This window comes from Poecile atricapillus, chromosome 2 (assembly GCF_030490865.1).
Source record: "Poecile atricapillus isolate bPoeAtr1 chromosome 2, bPoeAtr1.hap1, whole genome shotgun sequence".
NCBI classification, from domain to species: Eukaryota; Metazoa; Chordata; class Aves; order Passeriformes; family Paridae; genus Poecile; species Poecile atricapillus.
Window position 1 is genome coordinate 13,994,703 of NC_081250.1, and position 23,508 is coordinate 14,018,210.

The 23,508-nt window shown below is 37.8% G+C and overlaps 1 protein-coding gene and 1 long non-coding RNA gene across 13 annotated transcripts in view; one reads left to right on the forward strand and one right to left on the reverse strand.

Annotated features, from left to right (window-relative positions):
• Positions 1-10,904, forward strand: part of PARD3 (par-3 family cell polarity regulator) — a 446,575-nt gene extending 435,671 nt beyond the window's left edge. For 6 of the 12 annotated variants that reach the window (XM_058830950.1, XM_058830956.1, XM_058830954.1 and 3 more), the window contains 2 exons: positions 4,983-5,110; positions 8,535-10,904. In XM_058830950.1, coding sequence (XP_058686933.1) covers positions 4,983-5,110; positions 8,535-8,928 — 522 coding nt within the window. In that variant the 3' untranslated portion in view covers positions 8,929-10,904. The remainder of the gene's footprint in view (positions 1-4,982; positions 5,111-8,534) is intronic. The other 6 variants (XM_058830951.1, XM_058830955.1, XM_058830957.1 and 3 more) reach the window with 2 other exon arrangements.
• The window catches only part of LOC131575445 (uncharacterized), a 62,657-nt gene that overhangs the window by 27,495 nt on the left and 11,654 nt on the right, over positions 1-23,508 (reverse strand). The window lies entirely within an intron of this gene.

Sequence of the window (23,508 nt, forward strand, 5' to 3'; positions counted from 1 at the left end):
CCCACAATCTGTTTCAGAGAAGAAAAAAAGTTGTGCAGCAAAGTGTCTCCACAGGTATTTTCTTTTAGCTGTGTGGTTAATATCCATTTTAAATATCAAATCTGCAAAGGATTTAATAAAATGCCAGCATTTTTTGCTAAGGTTTAGGCTCCAACTTGAACATCTTTTTATTTTTAACTTTTTTCTTACCCACTAGCCTTAATCTATTAATATATTTGAAATTAAAAAGTGAAGATATAAATATTATATATTAAGTGAAGATATAATATTATATGAAGATATTTTAAAATGAAATTAAGTCATTTTAGTTAGCAAACAAACATATATACAGCTCACAGGCATACAGTGAGAATGAATACCTCAAGCAGAACTTCAGGGCTTAGTGGTTTGTTTCTGCCGTACTGAAGATTATCTTTCTGCTGCTCCTAATACAGAACAAAAATCATTGTTCCATACTGCTCAGCTTCCTACATATACACCATAGAAAGGCACAGAAAAGGGTGGGATTTTCTTATTACATGTTGTATAAATTAATACATGCACCTGTTGGCAGTTTTTAAAAGACTGAAAGACATACTGCTATATGTTCTGTTCACCATAGCAACATAAACACAAAGATGGAAGTAAAAACAGTTTTCAAGGACATCTCCCAGAGACACTGAATGTTTTTTATCATTTTGAATTTTGATATACACAGTTACTAGATTGTCTGTCATCTGTGCCAAGTACATTTGCACATAAAGCAGGCAAGGTCATTTAATCTTATCTATTTCTAATTAGTGCTACACTATGAGAACCATGGGCTTTTGGTCCTTGTGCCTGCCAAGTCCCCAGGTGAACTTGAAACTTCTTGGTTGAACACGGAGCTTAATGTGGAAAAAAAACCAAAACTATAGCACATTTCTTTTAATAAAATAGTGGTATTTTTTAATAACTGGGAAAATACTGGCTTGCTCCTTTAGTAATCTCCCTGCTAACTATTTGTTTATCAACCCAAAGAGTTCTGAGTCTCAGTAAGCACTTCTCCCAGTTTGTACTGGTGTCTCCAGGCTGTCAGATAGGTATGTCACTGTCAAGTGGTAGATCTCCTGTCACCTGAAATAGTTGGATCTCCCTGAAAAGCCAGTGCCCTTCTTGGTCCCCATGTTCTCCTGTCTGTAATTTGGTGGCAGCTGTGATCTGTGCCATTCCTGGGGGATCCATGCTGCCACCATGCAGAACTACCATGTGTGCGTAGAAGTGCCACTGTGCAGGGACAGAAGTGTGTGGGCAGCCCCTGGGATAAGTAGGAGAAGAGAAGAGGGACCTTTGTCCCTAAAATAAGTTGCCCTGGACTGCTGATAATGGTCACTGCACCATGAGCCATGGTGGTTGCGTGTTCTGTTACAGAGCCATTCTCTGTAACATGAAAAAATATTTTTCCATAAAGTGAGAAGGAAAGAACTTTTAACTTTGCAGCCCTGGTTTTAAATTAATGAATCTTTGGGAAGAGAGCTGTGTAATTTCATCTATCTTACAGCACAATTTTAAGTGCTGAATATTGTTTAACAATGCTGAATTCACTATCATTGCCACTTGAATGTATTGTGGAAGAAAGGAACATACATTTATTTGTATAACTCTGCCTTGGTTGTTATTGTGGCCTTGACCACATCCTAATTTAAAAGGTCAATGCTTGTCACACATCTCATTGCAAGTGAGGCCAGGGTTCTTATCAATCTGTTCTGTGAGGAGTGAGCTGTTGCCAGCTTTGTTGGATGGTTTCAGGTTGTTATAATTGTCCTTAGCCTTGGGTTGATATCAGTGTTATAATTACTGTGTTACGTGTGTTCCTTGTACACATTTTTTCGCTGTTGAAAAATCTGAAAATAGTGCAACATTTTTTTTTCTTAATTTTCACCATTTTATGCTAACATATATGGGCTAGGCATTTATACAGATGTGTGTTTGGGAATGTATTTTATTAAAATACATGTGTATAAAAGCATACTATGAGATCTGAGACAAAATTACCAATAAGTTTTTGAAGACTAAAGTTTAATAAGTAAATTTGCTTATTAAATAAGTATTTTTTGTTTAGTTACTTTAATCAACAGCACGTTGAAAAGTTATATCGCTGTATGGAGGTTTGCATTTTACTGAGCAAGTTAAGGGTCCAAAATGGAACATATTAAGCCTTTTTATCATCATAACCATGTATCAAGGGCATTCACAATGGTATCACTGAGGTTTTGAATGAAAAGTTTTGAAAGAAAAGCCTTTCTGATGGCTGAATGTACCCGACTGTGTGTATATATGTTATGGTATGGAATATGTGATTACATACAAAGGGAGAATTTTTATATCTCATGGACATATTTTTTGATACTTGAAATGAGATAACAGATTCAATTATATGAACAGCTTATTGTAGATGTGAAAAACATTCAGACTAAATAAATGTCCTTTCCAGATTAGTTAAATATTGCAAATCCTTTTAGTTTAACAGGGCATATAGGTACTCATACCTTCAGTAAGTCAGATAATGGATTTGAGGTGTTTGCCTTTAGACCCATCAAAGTATAAATGTCGTCCATTAGATGAAATTCTTTGTGAACTGCAGAGAATCCAGACCTGACTCCTCAGATCCTGTCATTCTGGGCATGCACCACAGCAGGCACACAGGAGTGACAGCTCCTGCCTCTATTGAACCATTGGTTCCTCTGTGCATTAAAAAGAAATATCCCTGAAGTTACATTTTGATCTTAGTCCATTCATACTCCATTAGGACTTTCAGAGCAGAGCCTCTGTCACTTTACTGAAGGCTTTTGTGGTAACTTCATCTTTCCTCACACATGTGTGTGCTTTCTAGATGATGCATTTTACTGGCTTGTATAAACCTAAACTGAGCAGCAGCTCAATCCTATCTCCACCTGTTTGGTGATTTAACCATTCTCTGTATTGTCAAATTCTTTAATCCCTTATATTTACAGCCAACTGAAAAAAGGGAAACTGTTTTCAAATAAAGAGAAGCAATTCTGATTTCATGTCTTATCTGTGATAAGTACTTTCTCACATATGACATAATGTAGCTGCAAGCTTTCCAATGCTGTTGAAGTGAAACCCATGAAATGAGGAGATCAGCTGTAAAATCTTAGTTTAAATGTTTTATTCTTTATGGGGAAGTTGATATGGGAACTTTAGAGTTTCCCTCTGGTTCATTGTAAGCTGCTTATAACCACACAGGAGAGAATTCACAAATAAACCGTGTGATTTTCAGGTAATCACTCCCTTCCATAAGCTGAGCCCTTCAATAAAATACCAAATGTCAGAAGACTCTCAATAAAGTCAAGAAAGTTAGAAATGTTGACATATGCAATAACTGAAATGCTGCTCTGTATGTGTTGCCCTTATTTAATATAGTAGGAAATCTCTGTGGGGGTTGTTGGTTTGGACGTACATATGTACAGCTTATTCATCTCTAAGAAAATTTCCCACAAGGCTGACACATGATTCTGTTTTCTCAATTTCTTGCTTCATCTCACCATTCCTAAAGCATTTTTCATTAGAAATGCTGTTTTACTGAGGTTTTTACAGAGTAAACCTATTCTGAAAAAGACATTACTGTTACATTCAGGATTCTCTTAAATGAGTTCACTGTTATGCCTAGTGCTTTCACATTCTGATTCTTTCAGCCAGTAATCTTATAATGGGAAAATTTTATCTGTTAAATTCTGAGCTGAGACTGATGCTCTGTCTGAAGTGTATCCTCATTGACAACAAAGTTTCTAAAAGTTGTACACCTGTTTAAAACTTGTTTCTGGCTACCTGCAGGTACGTGACTATAGCAAGACACTTATGTCACAAGTGACAACTCCAGTTTCTAAAACTTGTCTTCTATGTGCAAAGCTTTTGAAAAGCCTTTTATCTTGCATATATTTGTGAGCCATTAAGATCTCTTTTCTGCTGCAGAAATTGTAAAGGAAAAAAACAAGAGATGTTTGTTTTGAGGAAAAGCAGAGATAAAAAGGCAAAACATGCTTTTAAAAGTAAGTCTGAGACAAGCTGTTTCAGCCCCAGGCTCAGACAAGTGGTTATGCTCCCTAACCTCCCCATATTTAAACTTACATATTCTGAATAGTACTGGTAATTTTAAGGAGAAAAAAAAATAATGCTGTTTCTTTGTAGGCAGAACTTTGTTAGTAAAATAACAAGAAAAGCCCATAGCATTCTTTGATTTTTGCGACATTCTATTATGCAAAACGAAATTACAAAATCAGAAGAAAGTGCTAGGGTAAAGTGAAAAGTGGTATCTCTACAAAATTAAACTTTTCCATGTTCCAAAGTTTGAATCCAGCCATTCTGTCAGATCTTGACCTGTATACTCTCTATTCCCAGAAAGATCATCCATTTTCACTTGCTCTTAGTGTTGGCTTCAACGTTTCAAATTGTCACCTCATTAAGATCCTACTCAGAGATACAGGGGTCCTCATTGTCCCCAAGAGACTTGCTGAATTTATCTACATGATCATATTCAACCAGAAAACATTTTCCCCATCTCTGGGCCAACTGCAAAATGGGATGGTTCTACTAAAGGAGAGCATCACTTGAGTGTATTGGTGAGGTTCAAAGGAGCTGCTGTTCTCCTTCCCTCCTCAAATTCTTACAGGGGTGTAGAACTTAGCTTTACCATGGATCGGGTAACTTAAAGAGTCTCAAAATCTGTTCCACTGACTTAATTTAAATTACAGTGCTGCCATAAAAGCATAACCCATTCTGGATGATTGTTTGCCTCATACATCTCAGAAATGGTAGGCCAGAAACAGAATTTGTAGCACTGGCCACTGTTACGGGTCAGAATTTAACCTAATTATTGTGAAAGAGCTACTTGAACAGCATGTTGAAACAAGTATCACTGTAACTGTACAACAGCAACTTAAATAGTAGCTCTTTTGAGGGCATTTTCCTGCTTTGTTTAAGACATTTTCATGTTTGTTTTGCAGCCAAACACCAAGACGTACTCACAGAGTGGCAGGCACTCCGTGTCCGTAGAGGTCCAAATGCAGCGGCAGCGGCAAGAAGAACGAGAGAGTTTCCAGCAAGCTCAGCGCCAGTACAGCTCCTTGCCCAGGTATGGGAAGTGATACTGGTCTGAAGCTGTTCCGTGTGTGGGAGCCTGGAGCTAATTTCATTGGTGGAGGAAAATGTACTTCCTGCAGACATTTTGTTCAGCGTTGATATTGGGTGGAATGTGCTCACTGTGGAAGAGGCATAGAATTTCTTAAGTGAGAGCATGTGGTGGCTGAGAATTGCTTCAGAGAATTTCTTCAGAGCTGATTTCAGGGAAATTTGATGATGTTCAGCACCCAATAGAATTGAAATATTGAAACAAACCTCTTCTTTATGGGATACCATCCAGTTTAATTTTCTGCTATTACAAAAGTCTCCTGAGCATGACAAGAGGTGTCCCCTTTTGACATGTCAGATGATTTTTTTTCTGTTGCCTAATTCCTTACTGGGTAGAAATTCTATCTTTGAGATGTTAATATGGAAAAAAAATTAAAAGGGAAAAAAATTTCAAGACCTCCAACAAAAAAATATGGAACTGAGAAAATTATCCAAGAAATCAAAGGTCTTCAAGTCTATATATATATATACATTTTTAAATATATATGGAATGCTGAGAATTAATGCATTTTTTGTGTAAACAAACCTATGTTTTTTTTAAATAGTAGGCTTTTTAAAAGATTAGTTGTTTGGGCAAGATGTTTTTACTTGATATTTAAAGAATTAATAGAAGTTTAGCCAGCTTGTACTGCAAATTAACTCATAGTTAAGCATTATGCAAATAGTCTTTGCATTTTGAAATATCAGCAGCAATGGTTGAATGGAGAATAATTTACACCGGAGCTTGGTGTCAAATTGCTTTCCAATAAAGCTGCATTATTTGTCATGACTTGTGTAGAAATGGTGTGGAAAAAAAATTTGTTGTGACAAGAAATGTTTTACCAGGTATATTATAACTCTTTTTGGAAATAAATATAAGCCTTGTAGCAAAGTTCTCTAGCCATGAACTCTTATCTTAGCAACATCTTTGAAAATAAAACAGTTTCAGATTTTCAAATGTTTTAACACCTTTCAGTGTAGAATTTTTCTGTTAAGTTTGGAAGGTGGGAAAGGGAAATGTAAAGTCCCTGTGTTTTCTGCAATCATTAGTTTCTCATCTTGAAAATCTTTATATCCCCTCTTCTTTTTATCTTTGCATTCCTTTGGAAGTTACCACACCTATTAATGCCATATTGTTTCTCCTGAGAAATTCTCGTTCAGTTATGCTAGCCCCACTCAACCACATTTATTTAGTTTTAAAACTATGATTCTTAAAACTTACTTCCCCTGTTCACAATCTCTGGTAGCATTTAAAATTTGGAATCAGTTGCAATGCTGTTCAGTGGCAGAAATTAAAAACTCCAAGGTGAAAATTAATCTGCAAGAAATATGAAAAATAGATCACAGAACAGCTCATAGAAATGCTTGTTTTGAAAAGAGTTACTGAGAACTTTACTCAAGGTGGTTTTCAACATGAGAAATGGCTAGCAATCTAGCAATGCATGTTACTGGGTAATTAATGATAATTTAATGGCTTAGTTTGAGCTCCCTGGGTGTTTCAGCTGTGCTGAGAGCAGACAGAACTGCAGTTCAGCACTGTAAATACCACAATACTCCTATAACAACCTGGGGCATCGTGTTCTCCAGCTTTACAAACTGTTCCTAATGCTGTGATTGATCTTTAAAGAAATCTTACTGTTACTCTGAAACCTGGGTCCCAAGCTTTATGTTGCAAACATGACTTTGTAATGACTGAAGTTTGTACCCTGGCTTCATTCTTGAGCTTTGCTACCTTTTATCCTGCTTATTCTCTAAGGGCCTCCTTTATTTTTTCCCCTTTGTGCATTCAAATCTTTAGTACTGAAGGCAAATAAACTCCTGAGACAATTTTAAAGGAACTTCCCAGAAAGACAGGGAAAGTGTGCCAACTAATTTTGAACAAGTACCAGAAAACAGTCAGTAAATTAAATTGGTTCAACTAGTCATCCTCTTGTCCCATGTGAAACTGTAAGAGCAAGGTTTAGCTCCATGTTAATTTTCTACTACTTAAAATTTATCTTGCTCTAGATCAGGAACCTGACAGTTTCGTAGCCTACAGAGGTTCATTCAATTTGCTCTTGTTCCAGGGAGTGATAAAACATGACTCAGAAGCATTGTTGCTTTGGCAAAGTTGGATATGAGAATGCCAATAACAACTATTAAAAATTTTGTAATAATTTACATTATGTTGTAATTTTTGCTGCAGTAATTTACACTCATCTTGCATAACAGTTTTCATCCAGAGGTCTCAGAATCAGTTATGAAATAAAGTAGATATGGTAATTTTCAAATTATACATGTGGAAGGAAGATTGCAGAAACATTAGGTGACTTTTTACTTTTAGTAATGGTAGAAAAATTTTCCAGTTCTCTTTCCGTCTTGTCTGCATGTTTGTTGGATGAGGCCACACTGTCATATGTGATGACATGAAAAACCAAGCCATATATAAGCAACTAAATTATTTTCTTATTGATTTATGTTGCAATATATTTTATTTTATTGCTTGATTCTCATACTCTAATTTTAATCTTAAAGTGGGTATCTCTTTTGCTGCAGCACAAAATTGTTTTACTTTATCACCACCAATCTTATTTTAAATTCATACAAGCATCTAGCAGTTTGATAGTAAATTAAAGTTATTTCAAAACCATAATCTGTCTTCAAAATAATGTGGTGATTTATTGTGTAAAAAGATAAGAATTTGTAATTCCTATGAGTATTTGGCCTATTTATCTACTCCCTGGAGCCAAAAAATGAGCAAAAAAGGTTATCTCTGCCTCTTCTTTTATGAAAGCTATAGCAGACTGGGAAACACTCCTTATTGCACAAAATTCCTTACTTCTGGAAATGGGAGGAAGAAATTGAAACTACCTCTCAGTAATGAGCTTTATCTTCTGACTTTGTGCAGTGTTAGGGCAAGTGTTTTAAGGGTCTGCCTGTTGCATTTTTAATTGAGTGTCAGTCTAGATTCAAATCCTTCATGAGTGACTTCGCAGTTGCTGCTGTTACCTGCATTCTTAGGAATGGTCTTTCCTAGTCTGCAACTGAATTGTAACACTATTTTCTTGAGAACATGAAGTTAATTGTAGCTGGATTCATTTTGATGGCATATTCCTCCTGCAGAGGCCTAGAAATATAGTTCAGATCTTTAGGAAATGTTCTCCCAGAAAAAAAGACAAGATAGCATTTTGGGGCAGAAGGGAACTGTGACTCTAAAAGTGACTTCTAGAGAACACCATAGCTGGGCAAAAGCTGTCTAGCTATGGCATAGAATATGCATAGAATGATCTAGAAGCATGTCCATAGCTGGGCATGGCAGAAGCTGCCTTCTTTCCAGTGATCGTTGTCAGTAACAGTCACTGGTAAGCCAGAACATGTGTCTTAAAAACCTTTTTCATTTTTCTTTTCAGGCAAAGCAGGAAAAATGCCAGTTCTATATCTCAAGACTCCTGGGAGCAGAGTTATTCCCCTGGAGAAGGGTTCCAGACTGCGAAGGAAAATCCCAGATATTCCAGCTACCAGGGATCAAGGAATGGCTATATGGGGGGACATGGCTTTAATGCCAGGGTGATGCTAGAAACACAAGAACTGCTCCGTCAAGAGCAGAGACGGAAAGAACAACAACTGAAAAAAAAAACTTCTTCTGAAGGGCCTAGCAACTATGACTCATATAAGAAAATTCAGGACCCTAATTATACCCCTCCCAAAGGTCCTTTCAGACAAGATGTACCACCTTCACCATCTCAGGTAGCGAGGCTGAACAGATTGCAAACACCAGAAAAGGGAAGACCGTTTTATTCTTGAGGTGAAGAAAATGAAGATCAACTTACCATGCAATAAGGAACATTTTCATATAAAGACATATTTTGAAAACTTTTTATGCTGATGGTACTAAGGAATATATCCATTTTCTATTTCAGTGCCTTTGAAAATATGGGCAAGGCATTGGTGGGCCTTTGCCCGGGTCTTTGGTGTTCTGTCCCAAGTGTTGAATCCATGGAAGGACGTTCCACCATTTGACAATCATATTGGAAGTGAGCAGTGCCATCCCTGCGTTCCGAGTTCTGTAGCCCAGCCCTGTAGCTGTCAATGGCTTTTTGCTAGGATTTGTGGTAATGTGTTTTACTTTGCAGTGACTTGTTACACCAACGTGCAGCTTTGTGGCATAAAATGAATGAATTTGAGTTTGAAGGAAGCATTGACATGTCCTTTATTATTTCTCTCGGGTCAGAAGGAGGTGTACATATCACTCTTGAGTGGATAAGGCTGAGCTGTACTCTGGATTGCAGTTGGAGTTCTGATATGTTTTATGGTGGAGTCATTACCAGTCTTTGTTGATCAATATTTAAGTGTCTATATGCTGAAAAACTATCCTTCTTCTATTATGCACATATGCACTCTTTTTTTTTCTCTCTCTCCCCACTCTGAGCTTATTAAAAAAGCCTTTATCCCGACTCATGAGGAAAACAATATTAAGCTTTCAGTTATCCTGAGAATCCTGTTCGAATTGCCTTATAATCTTAATGCACAGCCCATTACAAATGAAATAACTGGAGAGAGATTATTTATATAGACACAGCCAAACCTTTGATAAGAATATTTTACTATTTTATTAAAAATGGGAAATTATGAACACATATGCAATTGAGTTCTCCTTTGCTTTGCTTCTAAATTAATTTGGTCATATGACACTTGTTTCTAGGAAGAGAACTAGGGAGGGTGTCATGTCAGTTCATTTGTCTTTGAGCAAATTTTGGAGATAGCTCAAAGAAGAGCCGCAGAAATCAAAGTTTTTCTTTGGATCAAATAGCTGTAAAGAGAACAATTCCCTCTTTTTAGACATTGTGAAGCTTTGTGGACAATTTCCTTTGTGCTTCCATATACCATACTGTTGCATCGTGATGCTACATTAAAAAGAAACCTTTAAGCAAATGAATGAGAGATAAGTGGAGATAAACTGTTACACATCATCCTGAAAACACGTCAGTATCCAAAAATTACTAAAGCAAAATGACTGCTCTAACAGAGAATAATATTTAAATGTGCATATGGGATATGAGAATTTCTTTTGCAGTAGCTGTTTTTATGTTTGTTGGTCTGAAGTTCATGTATTGTAAAAAAAAAAAAGTTGAGTTGCTGAAGTGCCTGCAAATCCTGATGTGAAAAGGCTTGAGAATGGATCTCAGCATATTGTGTACAAAAAAGAGAGACAGCAAGAAAAAAAATCATGTATTGCGTGATAAAAAAAAAAAAAAGCCTATTTTTTTTTACTGGCACATTTTATTTTTGCCCCAACTTGTTTCTAGAATGTATGTGAAATATCAGCACACATATCTGTGTCTTTTATGCCTGTTTGTTAACAGTTTTTGTTGTTAATAATGTACTCCATGTTTAAAAGTTCTTATTAGTATAAGCACAGTGACATTGGATGACAATAGTTTTTTTTTTACGCAGAATTTACAAAACTGTGTAAAATGGCTTTCATTGTACATATGAAATTTAAAATAAAAGGCTGTTTCCATCCTTGTCTTGGTATTGCCTGTAGACCCCTGTGAAAACTGCTGCAGACACTGAGCTTAAAAAATACTTAATGGATGTTGTTTTATACTATTCGTAATGGTTTGTGTGTGTCATCCTGTGAACGAAGAGAAGAGAAGAGAAGAGAAGAGAAGAGAAGAGAAGAGAAGAGAAGAGAAGAGAAGAGAAGAGAAGAGAAGAGAAGAGAAGAGAAGAGAAGAGAAGAGAAGAGAAGAGAAGAGAAGAGAAGAGAAGAGAAGAGAAGAGAAGAGAAGAGAAGAGAAGAGAAGAGAAGAGAAGAGAAGAGAAAAGAGTATACAGCCCAGCTGAGTACCTGAAGACTATCCTCAGAGGCAAAACCCACATTGTTTAATGTGTTGTGTTATTTTAGGCCATACCTATGACATTTAAGAGCCATATTTTTAACACTCTGTGGCAAAAATCTTCCGTGCTGTAGCATGGAGTCCTCTGCCCAAGGAGAGCACTGCCAGGACATTCACTGCAACCTGGCCAAATCCAGGTATGTGTTAGGAACCCCCTCTGCACTTTGGGTGTGTTTTGGGGTCTGATGGGAGCTCTTCACAGATATGTTGGCATGGTGAAAAATGGGAGAAGGCAGATTTATGAATAAAGCAATATTTACAGTGCCAATGATAGTCTGTTTCCCCCATTAGTATTGGAGCAGAGTCTGGCTTTCTCCTTCTTCCCCTCATTTCTCATTCAGTTGGTTACTGCAGGAATGTCAATCATGATTCTGTGTATGCATGACATCAAGGTGTTTCCATGGCAATAATAGTGTCAAATTATTCACTGTGACTTTAGTGTGGGATCTCAAGGGGAAGAGTAACAGGAGCTGTAGGGTGGACAGGCAGCTTCCAATGCCCAAATAAAGTAAAGGCAGGATTTTCCAAAATACTTAAATTGTAGTGTCTTGCATTTGCGCATGGGGAAATAATTGCATTTGCAGTTTTGCAGGCCTTGCTGTCTCATCTCCTGACTGCATTCCCAGATTACATAGTTTGACATTTCTGCAGATTTATTTGCACTGGCAAATAATTGCAAGCACTAAAAAATGCATCCACAGGAATAGAAAACAGGTTGAAGTCCTTTTCAAAACAAGGCCTTTGATAAACTGTTGTAGGAAAAAGGGCATGTGTTTGGAAAAGTATGAAGTACGGGATGTTTTATGTGTGAGGATGGCATATGTTAAAGTTTACTCTTCTATGAAACTCCTCTTCAAGGTGTTAACAATTTACCATAATTAGATGTGTTCATGAAAGAAGGCAGATGTTCTCTTTGGGCTGTGTCTGTGTTATGTTAGTAAAGAATAAGGTCTTTTTCTGGCTTCATCATCCTGTCTTCTTCCTGACATAGTGTAGACAGGATTTCTAATATTAACTCCCATAAGTTACAAAGGGCGATAAGGAAGTGGGAGGGAGATATTTTAATAGAAAATGACCTTTAGTTCTGCCTAGTGAATAGATTCAAAAGTTAATTGAGCTAACTGCATTACTACAGTAATTTGTTTGTGGATGCATTACCATTATGAGATTAAGTCTGTAACATTAGTATCTTTGAGAATGGTCACAGGACAGACTGTAAGGGAGCTTACAACATCGAGGAGTGGGTGTGCAGCTTGCACATTTTGCTCTGTTGAAACCCTGAGAAAACCATCTGCAAAGCCTCCTGTATTTTATCAAAATAATTTGTTAATGCTATTGAAATTCCTTGGGAAAGTTTAATATTACTAATGCCATATACTGCTGCTTTTCTCAAAAAACCTATTTTCCCTCTTCTTATGGGCCTCCTTGGAAGCATGAGTGCAACTCTAGTGAGTTATTGCATGGGCCAGATAGTTTAATGCATGTCTTTGAGAACTCTGCCATCAAAAACAGCAAAAAATGGCATAGAGCCCAGCTGAACATGGTTGGAAAGTACAATTGCCATTTATTGCTGGCAAACAGCTGGAAGAACAACAGAACAAAATTTAAGCCCATCATGACTGTAGATATGTGGCCATGACTGTAGATATATGGCCTGCCTTTCAAAGCTGCACTGATGTTTTAGTCACGTTCTCTCTGTTAATGAGTATCTGTAACACTTCATTTATCTGTTCTGGCCATTTTGAGAAGGGAAGGGTTTGGCCAGACAAGGAAGAGATGTGCCAGACTAGCAGTGTTGGCTAAACATAGGATATTCTTGAGTAATTCAAACCTTTGAACTTGGGTTGTTGAGACTTAAAGTGAATTTGGCTATTACATGTCCTGGCTTGCAAGACTGTTTTCAAAATATTTCCTAATTCTATTTGCTGTGCCTGACTGTTTCTACATCTTTCTTTCCCAAGTCCTCATTCTAGTTAATAATAAGCATTGTGAGGAATCTGTCAGGAATGCAAACTCAGAAAAAAACCTCACCTATTTCTTATGCTGCTGTTGTACCACTCCATCCTAGCCTTCCAGACTCAATTTAAATTCAACTTTAGCATAGCAGAGGAAGGCTGAGGGTCAGAAATCCACAATGGGGACTGACTGTGAAAGTGTTGAAAGGGCTTGTGTGTCAGTGTACATGAAAGAGGCACAGACTGGGTTAATTTACCTTTAATTCATGTCCCTCTTCATAGAATTACTTGTAGCATTTCTTCAGTGTTTTTCCTATCCATGCAGAAAGTAGCTAGGATTTGGTGCATGTGGTCATTGTTTCATGTCTCTTTGTAATCTCTTGTATTTTATATCAGCATCACACTCTCTTTTACATCTGCTGATTAATTCTGTTGCATTTATTTGTTTCTCTAGATGACATGCAATTCATTCATATCCTAGGCTACTTCTTGCCTGTGATTGATTTTTCTCTCTTAGATTTGTAAACCTATTTTAATATTTTTCTGTCCTTGGGAGTAATATTATCTTTGTAATTTGCACCTTAATCAATTTTAAAAATTGAGACTGAAAGCTTGAGTTGGGATTACACAAAAGCAGACTAAAGAACACGGCTTTGATGTCTATTCTGTGTGCAGTGCACACTTCCTAGGCACTTACAGGGACTGGGCAGAATACTTTCTGAATGAGATGAAGAAAAACATCAAGCCCAGGATCTTTGGAAGAAAAAAAAAAATTAGGGGGAGTTTGGAAGATATTTATGCCCACTGTGTTCTGTCTACTGTGAAAAAGACCAAAATTCCTTATATGTATTATTGCTCTTCCTGATTGATGGTGTCAGAGCTCAAAGCAACATGACTGTGGTTTAAAGGCAGATGGATGGAAGTGGAAGCCACTTGCACCCTTCCAGAGGATGCCAGGACCCACTTCCCTTGCAAATAGGCTCCCAGAATTCTGGTTTCACATGCACATCTTACAGCAGCCAAGGTCTGGAATGGACTTACATTCACAAATTGAGCTCTCAGTGGCTGCAGTGACATCTGTCAGGGAGGGAGAGATGACACCACAGGTGATAATAGGTTCATGTATCCGATTTTAATCTGCTTGTTTGTTGGAGTAAACCTTGTCTTAGAAAAATAAGGAAAGAAATGAAGAGTGAGGGAGAGGTGTAGAATGTGAGTAAAAAGGTTCTCCGCTTCCCTTACACTCTTGTCACCATTACAGCCACTGGGATTTGGTTGCCTTTTCTTCTCCTTTATGCCCCAAAGGCATAAAAAGGAATAAACTTGGTAGCAGTAACCTCAGCACAAAAACCACAACTCTCCTAGAGTCACTCTATTGTGTAGCACATAAGATGTGAATTAACAAGGCGACAAAGAGAACAATGTTACTGTCCCTCTGTTATTTCCTCTGTGGGTTTCCCTGGGGTGTGTTTAGATTGTCAGTCCTTGGGACAAGGAGCTGTGTTTATTTTTTTATCTATAGAAGAGAATAGTATTGTTGGCAGTAAAAGCTAGTGAATATTTGGTGGTGGAGGGGAAGTTGGTGTGAAAGGGTTTTTTAAAGTTGGTTTATATGGAGTTTTGCAGCAGGTGCATGATGTATTCCTAATCATAGTAATATTCTCATTTGGAAGTACAGACCATATTGCAAGGCTCTTTGCTACAGCTAAAATGACTTCCTCAGTCGTCTTCATTTTTCTAAGGTACCACTTCTTTAAAGCTTTTAGAGAGAGTGAGAGAAAAACCTCTTTCTTGTGGAAATAGGAGACACATTCCCAAGGTTACTGTTTGAAGATTGCAAACTGTCTAGAAGGATTTTAAGAGATTTTCAGGAGCTGCAGCCTTCTGTCAGGAGCCCAGAACAGTTATCACCTGTGTTCAGAAAGCTGGAGAGGACATTAGTTTTCTCTGTGTAATAGTTCAACTGTAGCCAGGCTATTAAAAGCCAGTAGGTTCTTAGGAGCAGGAATGTCTTTGCCTAAAACTTTGCATCTGATGGTGGTGATGTACGTTTTGCTTCATTCTACCAACCATCTGCTGTTTCCTGCTGGTGACACACGTCTTCCTCAGCTTTCTCTGTGTGTGGTACGTTCAGGCTCTGCTCTGTGGTCCAGCCTAAACTGCAAGAACCATTTAAATAAGTGTTTAAAAGTAATGATGATTTATTACTACACGATCAGTTGTTTTCTGGGCTATCAGCTACAAAGGAAAGCAAATTTACACCAGAGGAACTACTTTTGCATTTGCAAAGGCAGTTTAAGACTGAGAAGTCCTTTTCTGGCTTTGGCTTCTGAAACTCGCTGAAGGTTAATATAATCCATTGCAGCGTAAAAGGGACTGGATATGGCCATGTCTTGTTTTAGTGCCTGGTTGAAGATTTGCAAAAGTCTGTTTTATAATCTGGACTGAGTTAATTGTAATTTTCCACATATTGTTCCTCACTTTGAAAAGTGAATAAAATCATATTAAGAATTGAAACCACTAAATTATGCAACCTGTTGCTAGTCAAAATCTCAGCCAATACTATAGCCATCAATATAGAAATAATTTGTCTTTGCACATCTCATTCTTTTTTTTACAAAATAATGCACAGAATTTTTTATGAATAGTAGTGTACAGAATTTAACAATTGTTCATTCTTTTTTTTTAAAGTCAGTTTGCATGAATAATTTTCTCATCTCTATGCAGAAATTTTCTGCATTTTTGTTGACTAAAATATTACTGATCTAATTTCCTATTAAAAAACTCATTTCCAGCATTGCAGAGCTGAAAGGTGCTACCAAGCATTTAGTCTTCAATTTACATACAACAAACCCTGTAATCTGATGGGGGATTTCACACAAGGATGGCTGCATGCAATTACGTGAGCAAAGAAAAAATTTCATCCATGGATCTGCTCTACAACAATTTCATCTGTTGGTCTCCCATTAAGAGTTCTATTGTTAAATTGCTTATTGATGTGGACTTAAGAGTAGAAAAATCTACAGTGTTGTCATACCAGGTTTTCAATGCTGTTTGCATTTTCCTTTTCTTTTTCCTTTTTAATTATAATTTGCATTTGTTAGAAAGGGACAAAGTAAACAGATTGGAATAATTCATTTGAGTTAACACTCATTGACAAGAAAACATTAAGCATTCTCCAGATGAAGCATCAGTCATGAAAGACAGAAGGATAATCCTAACATTACAACTCAAGTAAATTAGTTTTTGGATATATATTCCAGCACTGCATGAAGCTGTACCAATTCTTAATACTGTCATAATAATATGCACTTTTAAATGCTGCCAGAAATCACAATTACAACAGAGAGAAGATTCACTGTTTGTGTTTATTAATGTGGGAATGTTGGAAGAGTATTTGATATTAAATGTTACAGTCTACAGTGATTGGAGCTAAACTGTAAAAAGTGATTGGGAAGGTTTGGGCAGATAAATGCAAATGGCAAACAGTCCTCCACACACTGCCATGGTGGAAGTACATTCTGATATTATGCTTCTGGCATCACAGAGCCCTTGTGAACCTGGTGCCACCCCTTTGGAAGGGTGGTGAGAGAAAGTGGAGGGTGCAGGACCAAGGTAAGCATGAGCCTGAAGCACATTTGTTCCATCTGAGTACACGGGAGTCATTTGAGCCTTGGTTAGCCCACTTTATTTCCCACTTCGGCTGTGTTTGTCCATAGGTGGCCAATTGGATTTTTTTTTTTCTTAATTTGCTGAGGGTGGATACAAAATTCTGCCCCACCGCTGTCTGCCAACAGCACCATCACTGTTGCTTCTTAGAAGCTTTGACTCAAAAGCTGGCAACATTTCCTTCAAACAGGATGGAGGGACAGCAGGGCCAGGAACTACCTTGCCCTCTCTGTGTGTTAGGGAGTCATTATCACAGAAGAAACCTTTGCAGTAACGTTAGTTTACTTAGCTGTTACATTTCTCTTGAATTAACTGATCTGCTGTGAATTTCACAGTTGTGTCCTCTGCTGCACAAAGTTTAAGATGCAGCACTCAGGCTGGGAAGGAGCATCTGGAAACTTGACTTGTAGCTCTGAAAATATAAAAAAACAAAAAACTCAAACAACAATAACAAGTTACATAGCAGCTGATTTTTCTCCTAGTGTCACCATGGGTGTTGTCCCAGTCCACACTAAACCATAAATGAAATGTGGTTAAGAGTTAATCTCCCTCTAAATACTATGTGTATTTATTAAATGGTGAGTAATTTGCAATATTATGACATTTGATAGGTGATATTCTGATCCAGCTGATACAATTTCAGCAAAGAGCTGAGAGAACAGCAGCAGTCCTCCTATTGTCTTGAGCTGGCATTGTGTGGCAGCAATGAAAGCAGTAGAGCTGGCAATGCAGTAGCCTAATACAGAACACAGGCTTCTTCTTTTGTTAAACATCTCAGCCTAAAAATGCTGGCAAGCACACATTGTTTCCTTATCGTTTTTTCCTCTTGAGAGATTTCAATTCCATTTACCCCACAGGCCCAAATCCTTCCTGAACACACAAGTTAAACAGTAAGGAGGATTACCAGAAATAGCTCAGACAATGACCAAAAGCCATCTTCTGTGCCTTTTCTTTCCAGCCAGCCACCCAACTTTCATTAGCAAGGGGATGAATACCATATCTGACTGCATAATCAAAATTCAGTGACCTGTCAGAGCAGGCGCTCTTCTGCTGCTTTCCTTTTTACTAGGCTTCAGTTCTAGCCCCCTTTTAACCCAGATATCCTGACACATTGTAACTTGCAGACATTCAAGGATACAACCGCTGAGCTAATATGTTTTAGGTTGCGCCCTCATAGTATATATGGTATATTTAATGTCATGATTTCTAGTAAAATTGGAGCACCCTGATGCCAAAGCAATAGCCTTTAATTTAAAAAGCATCAGCAAAGAAGAGTAAAGGCATATTGAATAATAGAAATCTCTGCCCAGTTTTTCCAGCAAATTTTCTGCCTGTGATATTTGCCAGCACATTCCTGATGAATGTCTAAGGTAAAAATGACTGCTCATTTGGATCTTGAATGTCATTCAACATATGGAAAGAACCACTGAATTTTCTTTAAATATAGTCCCATGCAGTCACCACTGAAAAAAAAACAAAAAAACCAACAACCCTTTTAATTTTTTTTTCTCCTTCAAACACATTACAATGCACTTAGTGGAAAAACGCTCAGCAAAGTTCAGAGAAATTCATACAAGGTGCCAAAAGGGCACATTCTCCTGTTGCAAAATCTAAACCTTAACTCTGTTCCTTAGAGCTAACTCTAGATTTTGTAAAGAATGAGGGAGATATTATTTTTAAATGCTTTTCCATACAGGATGTTTCCCTTTTTCCTCTTAAATGAGTGAAAAAAGCAGCACAGCTCAACACAGACAAAATACACTTTTCTGGATTGGTAGCAGAAAACCGAAGGGTTGATTTCACACCTCCAGGATAACTGTGCTACCAAAAGGGGTCCCAGAGCAGGTGCCCTGGCAGGCCCCATGTATTTCTGTGGTTGATTTGCATTTGGGCTTAGAAAGCAGGAAAATTTCTATGAGAAGTCCTCTCAAGGTTTTCTAAGAAGGTTACAGTATAGAGCTTCTCTGTAGTCATTCCAGATTTCTGGGTGTTTTACTAAGTATTGAGTACTGAGCTGACTTATTTTAACAATAGATATTCTGCTCTTTTAGACATGCCATCTCAAGAAAAAAATCTGGGATTCCTTTCATATTTTTTTTCCTTTTCTCTTCTTTCACAGAGGTGTGAAGTTGGTTACCTTTTTGCCTGAGGAGGATAAAAAGTGATACCTTTTGCAGCAGATGTTCTGAGGCTCCAAAACTGAGAAATGCCATTTGTCCCATTTATCAGCAAAATATGAAAATTACAGAAGTCATGAGCATGGTACCAAACCCAGCAGCAAGCAGCAGACTGTCCCATGTGTGGTGTTAGCACTAGACCTAGATCTGTCTAATAACTTAACCAACTGTGTCTTGGCATCAGGCCCTGGAGACTTCAGTTACTTTTTTTTATCTTTGAACTGAATGAACATTCAAATTTTTAGTACTGATAACTTTCTAATTGCTGATTCTTTTAGTATTTTCAGATTAGTCTGTGCTTCTTGGCAAGCAGACTTTTATAGACAAGCTCTTCACAGCCAGAGAGAGTTGCATCCCTACTTAGTGTGCAGAAGTAATATTTCCTAGACATCTATTCTGTGTGACAGAGAAGAAGCATCATAAGCTAGTGGAAGTTATTAATTTTTAATATTTTATTTCAAATTTTAAGGTGTGCAGTTGCTGGATAATGAAAAATACTTGGAAGCAAGCATTTTGGGGAAAATATACATGAATCAGAAGGATGCTTATTTTGTATTTTCACTTCCTATGATCTTCAGAAAACGCTGACTGCAGTCAGCAATGTTGGCAACAGTCCTTTTTCACAGAACCCTTGAAGTATTGCAATACTTCATTGCCTGCAACAGCCAGCCAGGCTTTTAATAAATTAGTCCTGAAGGTAGAGATAGATTCTGGAGAGATTCTGAGGTCAGAAGAGACTGCTATAATAATCTAGTTTATTACCTAACTTCCTTTTTAACACTGACTGTAGAATTTCGTTCAATACTTCCCACATCAAACCCAGTTTGTGGCTGAAATAAAAAAAAAATCTTTCAGAAAGACATCCAGTTTATATTTAAATTATAAGGGGCAGAGAATTTACCACATCCTCCAGCAATATCCTCAGTTTTTAATTGCTTGTACTGATAAAAAATTATGTTATTGTCAGTCTGAAGTCTGCTAACTTCATCTTTAATGATCTTGCTGTGCCTTTTTGTTTGCTCAGTTAAAGGCAAAATTACATAGACATAATTTTACACACTGAACATGACTCAATAAGACCTGGGTTCCAAATGAGAAACATTAGCCTTGAGTCTCAGAAGTTCTTCTGATCATGTTAAAATGAGCACCCAGGTGGTGCAAGAGGAGGGAGAGAGGGAGGAAGAGCAAAGCCCAGAATGAGGTTACATGCTGAACTTCCATCTGCAAACTGGACACAGTCAAAAATAGAGACCAGCTTTGAAAATTTGGCTTGTAAATACCACAAGTAAGAAATACACTTTCAAGATACTGGTTGCTGTCAAGTTAATATTCTCTTGATGCTTCAGTATCTTCTTTTTAATGGGGTTGTTTTTGATGTTTCTGTGACTAAAACCAGGCTGTGTAACAAAGAGATGGTTTGCAGACTGCTAGTCAGTACTGTGACCTAGAGATAATTCTTAATGCTTTTTCTGTTTGGTATAAAATCATGATGCATTGTCACCTTGAACCTACCATCTTCTCATAAAGGGCTTTAATCTTATTTTCCCTGTTGAACAGATGCATTCTCATATTCTTTTGTAGTCAAATCCTAGGATCTGACTGAAGCTGTTTTCAAAGAAAGCAATGTATCTGGTGACTGAAAATCTAAATTTGATTTGAAAACCAAATATAAATATTTTGTATTCTAATAAATTTTTATTTTTTTGTACTGAGGACAAAAAGGAGAACAGGAACTTCAGCTTGAAGATTAAATTCAAGATAAGTGCCTAAACCAGAGCCAGTACTTCAAATCCATTTTTTCATTTTCTTTGCTGCCAAGTTTTTTTCTCTAAACTAAGAAGAATATTTGCTGTTGCAGTGATAAAACTGTGAGCAGCAGAGTTCAGTCATGCCAGGGAGAGAATATGATACTTTACATGAGCATGTCAAGGTAATATCAATTAAAAAGAAAAAAAAAAAAAAAGAGAAAAGGGAAAAAAGAGGCACAGAGTGACTTTTTAAATCTTTCACACAGATCTTATCTATTCATAACCCAAATCAAAGCAACTCTGATTGCTCTATCAAGTGTAATATATAATTAAGGCAATTCAGTCCTAAGGTTTGGGGTTATCGCAGTTCTTTTGATTTGAGTCACTGATTGTCTTAGTGAAAGAACTGGTGGGGAGTTTTTTGACAGAGAGGTTTTAATCATAAAGAAAAAACCCCATCTGTCAAAAGGAAAACTTAACAGTGAGGATAAAGCCTGCAGAATAATCAATAGCCCAGGACTTACAGCACTTCCAAGAGTGTGGTAGTGCAAGTCTCAGCTGGAGCAATGCCTGAGCCCCAGAGCTGCTGTCTGGCCAAGGCAGGGCCAGGCACTCTCTCCTCTGGCCTCCAATTAAATTGTATTGCAACAAACACCCAACTTCTGGGCTGCATATTCAGTCCCTCAGTCTCTCTGGCCGGTTTTGGTTTGGCCCTGGTACAGAGGTGAGGAAGGTTTGAAATGTTAAGAAAGCACTCTCTAGCACAGCACATGTAAGCTCTGAGATCTCTGTGAACTCTCCTGCCCTGGAGCTTGACCTCTGCAAGTCTCTTTGAATGTTCATTATACGAGAGGCCCAGGGCACACATGAATTCTGCCTTCCCATGGCACCCGTGAGACTGGAGGAGCCGGGCATACGCTCACGCTTTCTGTGCTCGTTCCTGCCGTCGTGAGTCGGGGTGTGAGCTGCACACAGATTTTCCTACCCTTTATTGGTGAGGGTGCAGGCATTTTGAGGAAAGGATTGTGCTGGCCTGTTACATCTTCAGCGTGCTTAAAGCTACATGTTAGCACCATACAGTTAGGCCGAAAGGTGTTAGCGGCTGCCAACAGGGATGTTCTGGCTCCAAGGAAAATAACAATCCTCGTTAAAAATAATGGGTGTGCCAAGCAATCGGCCAGGCTACGGGAACAAAGCAATCAAGCCCCTTTATGAGTTAAAGCAGCTGGTGGCTGAGGAAATACCAGTGGCACTTGCATATGGCTTTAGGACACAGGAGCTTTGCAGCGAGGAGGGATGGAGTTCTCTCCTTCCTGCCCTCCTCCCTCCCTCCAGCCCTTCCCAAGGCTGCTGCCCCTCAGCGCTGGCTCTGCCGTGAGCTCAGCTGGCCTCAAACGGGGGAAACAAAGCAGGGTCACAGAGGCCTGGGGGAACAGGCTCTCCCACAGCTGTGGCTGTGACCAAGAACACATTGACTGAAGTAACATTGAATCTGCCATCTTGTATTGCATTGATATCTTTTTTGCTTTTACATCTCTGGTGGTTCACTGTGTTTTTGGTTTTTTTCATAGTGAATGGAAAGGAATAAAATAATGCCATTTATTATTTTTAGTATAAGAATTTAGTGCCTCATAGCACATTTTACTGGATATAAGACTGAGCAAAAGGGAACCATAAAATCCTATCCCAGCCATGCTGCTTGCAAGGAGATGTGTCTTTATCATGTGCTCTCCATTCGGGGTGGGATTTACATTCTCTAACTTGAGTTAGTCCAGAGTGTGTAGGGTGAGTTACTCATATAAATATATTTCTGAGTCAGCTGAGGGAGAGCTGCCTACACAAAGAACTTCTGCCTGCCCTAAGCAAGGGTTCAAGACTGGGTGCTAAGACTGGCTTAACCTTAAGGAAAGCCTATACGATTGACAACTAAATTTAGAGTATTGAAGATAGGTGTGATGAATTCCACCCTTTTAATCTCAAAATCTTGTCCTACTTAAATTTAAACCAAGATTCCTTCGTATTTCAGTGAGATGAGGGTGTCTTCTTTACACATCTCTTTAAGAGAATTTCTTTCTCATATTTCAAGAGGAAAGTGCATTAAAGTCCCTGAGACCCCAGATCCAGATGAACGCCTTTCTCTGTGTCCTGTGTTACACAAGCAAGGGTCACACTGGTTAGTGCTAAGTGGGCGAAAAAAATAAGTCTCCTTGGTTTTTTTGATAAATTCTTGATCTTTGTCTACCTCACAACTCTGTTACTTTGGAAATGTAATAAATATTTGTTAAATGCTTCCTAGGTGGAAGATATGAAAATCTCTCTGTTTATTAATAACAAACACTTAAAAAGTGAGTATTGAAAGCTTACTCCTAATCATATTTACTACCAAAATATTATGGAGGAGATAGAAACCGATGTAAATAACTACAAACCTGACAAACCATGCAGCCCCAGTCACAGAAATTGAACAATTCCAGTAGCAAACCATGTTAAAAAAATTAAATTAAATACAGTCTTTAGTTCCAAAAAGTTATATTGAAATGCCCACCATCTACTTTAACCTCTCAGAAGTGAGGAAATTTAGCAACTGAAAATCTCTCCTTAATTCATCTCATTGTGCCCTGTTAATGGAAAACCTATTTGTATCTAATAGAACAAGGCATACCAATAGAAATCTCATATCTATTGGTAAGTTGTGTAATTCTTTATAGCTATATAGTAGATCCAGGTGCTTTGGCAAGGGGTGTCTTCCTTCAGGAGTACTGCTGGAGGGAGACTGTTATTATAGATTAATTATAGATCAGACCATGGCAATCACTAAAGACAGGGAAACATTTTAATTCTGCATTGTGTACGGTCATTCTTGCCTTTAAAAACAACAACAAAAAATCCATCGATTTTTAGATAATTTTATATCTGTATAATTTTAGGGGTATCA